This window comes from Plectropomus leopardus, unplaced genomic scaffold (genome assembly GCF_008729295.1).
Source record: "Plectropomus leopardus isolate mb unplaced genomic scaffold, YSFRI_Pleo_2.0 unplaced_scaffold17198, whole genome shotgun sequence".
NCBI classification, from domain to species: Eukaryota; Metazoa; Chordata; class Actinopteri; order Perciformes; family Serranidae; genus Plectropomus; species Plectropomus leopardus.
In genome coordinates this window covers 1-3,423 of record NW_024618496.1, presented here as the reverse complement: position 1 = coordinate 3,423, position 3,423 = coordinate 1, and the positions used below count along the sequence as shown (strand labels likewise).

General features: G+C 36.5%; 1 protein-coding gene across 1 annotated transcript; it reads right to left on the bottom strand.

Annotated features, from left to right (window-relative positions):
* Positions 1–2,578: 2,578 nt before the first annotated feature.
* On the bottom strand, positions 2,579–3,417 carry LOC121964790 (serpin B6-like). Its single transcript, XM_042514976.1, has 2 exons — positions 3,353–3,417; positions 2,579–2,994 (listed from the first exon to the last, which is right to left on the bottom strand). Exons 1-2 carry the CDS (start codon positions 3,396–3,398, stop codon positions 2,768–2,770), a joined length of 273 nt encoding a protein of 90 aa, XP_042370910.1. The 5' UTR covers positions 3,399–3,417; the 3' UTR covers positions 2,579–2,767.
* Between the last annotated feature and the right edge of the window lie 6 nt (positions 3,418–3,423).

The window sequence follows — 3,423 nt, the reverse complement described above, 5'->3', positions numbered from 1 at the left end:
AAAAAGCTGCATTACCCTGTTTGGAAAAGATATGTTTCCCTGACTGAATGAAACACAAAAAGTACTGAGAAAAAAGTTAAAATTGGAAGGAATCAGTGTCTTTCACAGCCACAGGTGAAGGTGAGCTTGTTTCTTCTGCATTCTTGTATTTTTTATGAGGACGCTCACGGACCATACGAGTGTTTCAGAAAAGTTACTAAAGAGTACTGGAGGACTGACTATTGGTGCTTTCACAAAATATGTATGCAATGACATTTTTGAGAAATATGCATTAGTGATGTGAATATACCATCAAGTGGTTAAAAGCCAATAAGATAACAGCTACAACAGTTTGATAAGTTCAGAAAATCGCTTTACTTTACTGTTTACTGCCTTTAAAACCAGGAAAAGACAACACCGATGATATAACAATCATATCATACCACCATAATGACATGCTGCCTGGCCCCATCTCTGACTATTTAATAATTTTAGTTTTAAATAGTTTTAAAATTGAAATAGTTTGTGCAAACCTGTAAACACTCTTTTGCATTTTTAATTTTTTTTTATGTAACCTGTCAGTGTCCTTCAAAGCATTCTGCCCCTTGTCTTGACAAACCCCCATACTTTACTTTACTTACTACTAATAAATCTGAATCAATATGGGATTGAAATGTCACCAAACTCAGTATAAACACACCAATATTGCTCATTACTACTCAACCACCATGATAATAAGGAACATTCTCTACTTACTGATAGAGACTCGTCTTCGAGGGAACAGTTCAGTTACAAGACGATCTGTACTGTTTGTGACACTGTAACACTCCCAGGTTTAAGTAAGGGTACAGTTAGAGAAATTCTCTAGAAATCACACCTTGCAATAGAGGGCACACCCATATCTTGCTTCGCCTTGTGCCAATGGGTGTGCTTTGTAAGGGTCTGCTCACTACAATCACCCAACATGATGGATGGATGGATGGATGGATGGATGGATGGATGGATGGATTGACGGAGGGACGGATTAGCAGTCTACAGCTGCATAAACCAGTTGGTTTGTTTGTGCTATTTTGTGACTTTTTTTAAAAGAATTTGTTGTCTCAGAGAGGTGCTGGGTTACCGAAATTACAGTCTGTGGTGGTAGTGCATTTTATAGAGTGAAATTTGCAATAATACTCCTAATTATAAGCTTCATAAAATCATGCAAAACCAGGTGCAATTTAACTGCTCATCTGTGAAGAAATGTACCAGTTAACAGACCCTAGAAAATAATATGGTCCACTCTTAAAGGAAGACCATAAAACTTTGTTTTTTTGGGCTGCCATTTATGTTGTATAATTCATAATTTTTTATCTTTATTTCTTTTCTGTTCGTATTTTATTTTTATTTCTTTTAGCCTATTTATATTAGCTGAGGAATCCTTTTTTTCGGTTCATGCCCATATACTTGACTTGCCTTATTACTGAAAATGTTGAATTTTTAGTATTTTTTTTAAACTAGGCTTAGCTCACACAAACAGGAAATATTACTATTCGCAGAATTAGTACTGTACAATGTTAAAATGACTATACACTGAGTTTGTAAATAGTTTGTATTTCCATTCATTCTCTCACGGCTGAACTGCACATCATTGCATATTTTGGAATGTGGAGGCTAAACATACACAGATGAGGTGATTCCTACTCAAAGTGCTCATTTCATTGTGAATGTTAATTTTAAGATAAAAAACCTTTTTTTAATGCACTGGTCATTTTTGAGGTTTTGGCTATCTTGACTCCATAACACGTCTTCTAGACTAGTGAAAAGAAAAAATCCTAAAACACACATTACAGTGTTTATTTTTGCTGCCTGATTTTAGTGAGATAATGCATCATTTATTTATTCAGAAAATTTATTTCGAAAATAGATGTCTTACTGTAAGTAATGAACTGGGGAGGTTTTATGGTGACTCGTAGTTCAACTACAGGAAATGCCAATGTATCTCAAATTTAATACATTCATTTGTTTATTTATGACCAGATGGGAAATCATTCAATTTGAGTCTGTCCAAAACAACTGCAACACCTTTCATTTTGTGACAGATGCATGGATGAGATGACAAATGTAATGTGAGGGTGCCGTTACAGACATGGGTCACAAACAAAGGGAATTTGGGCAGGAGGTCCAAGAGAAGGCAATGAATAATACAGAAGAAGACAAATATTTAACCCCACTGAGCCCCCATATGCATTTAAAAAAAATCATTCTGTAGTTTCCATTTGAAGGCTTTCATAATAAAAAATAGGAACATTGACTTTATAAACATATATCTCACCCCTGGCTGAATCACAACAGTCTACAGGCATGAAAGGATTACTGAACAGGCCTACTGGGCACAGAACCTCTGTTTGACGTTACTGCCGACATTTCATTATGGAAAGTCACAAAGAAACTCAAAATAATCAGATTTATAAAGCTACCACAGTCATGCAAAAATAACCAAAGGAAGACACGTCATGCAAAGACACAGAAAAATTCACAAAACAACCCAAAAGAGACATTAAATGTCTACAAAGAGACACAAATGACCACAAAGAGACGCAAAATGACCAAAAAGAGAAAACAAAACAACCACAAAGTGACTCAAAACAACTATAAGGACACACAAAAGCACATTTGTCTACAGATACAAAACAACTGTAAAGAGACACAAGACAGCCACAAAGATGACCAAAATTACCCCAAAGAGTTGTAAAACATCTACAAAAAGAAACTGTGTCTCCTGTTCTTACAGGACGAGCAGCAGCGCTCACTCAGGAGAGGAGTATCGGCCGGCAAAGAGAACAGTGTTGGTGGGGTTATGTCGGATGAAGAAGAGGAAGGGCTGGTCTGCAATGAACATGGGCGTCATGGTAACAGCCGTATTCGTTATTTCTCCAGCAGTGGCAGCAGCAGCTTCAGTTCCCTCCTCGTTGACTTCCACAAAACTCTTGTGGACGACCTTTGACAGAACCAGGTCGTTGGCTGTGGACATACCTGTGAGCAGAGCAGAGTCATTGCTTTAACATGTACACCACAGTAGTGCTGCCTCGCGTTTTGCATGACAATTATTATATTAAATATTAAATATTGTTTTTGGTTTTTTTTGTGCTTCTTCTTTAGGCTAGATTTCGAATGTGTAAATTTTGGGTTTTGAAAGACTGATCAGTAAATTACATTTGTCTAAGTTCCTTTTTAGTTTCCTTGCAGTACTGGTGATAGATGATGTTTTTATTTGTTCTATAGTTTTTTGTTGGGTTCTTCTTTTTATTTTTTATTTTTTTGTTTTGCTGTTTATGTATGCGGTGCTCTTACAATAGTGTTGAAGTGTATACATTTATAGCACATGTCTCACCAGAAAAGTCACTCATTCCAACAGTAAAAGCGTCCTCCATGCCCATGCTGATCAGGATAGTCTTCAGGTCA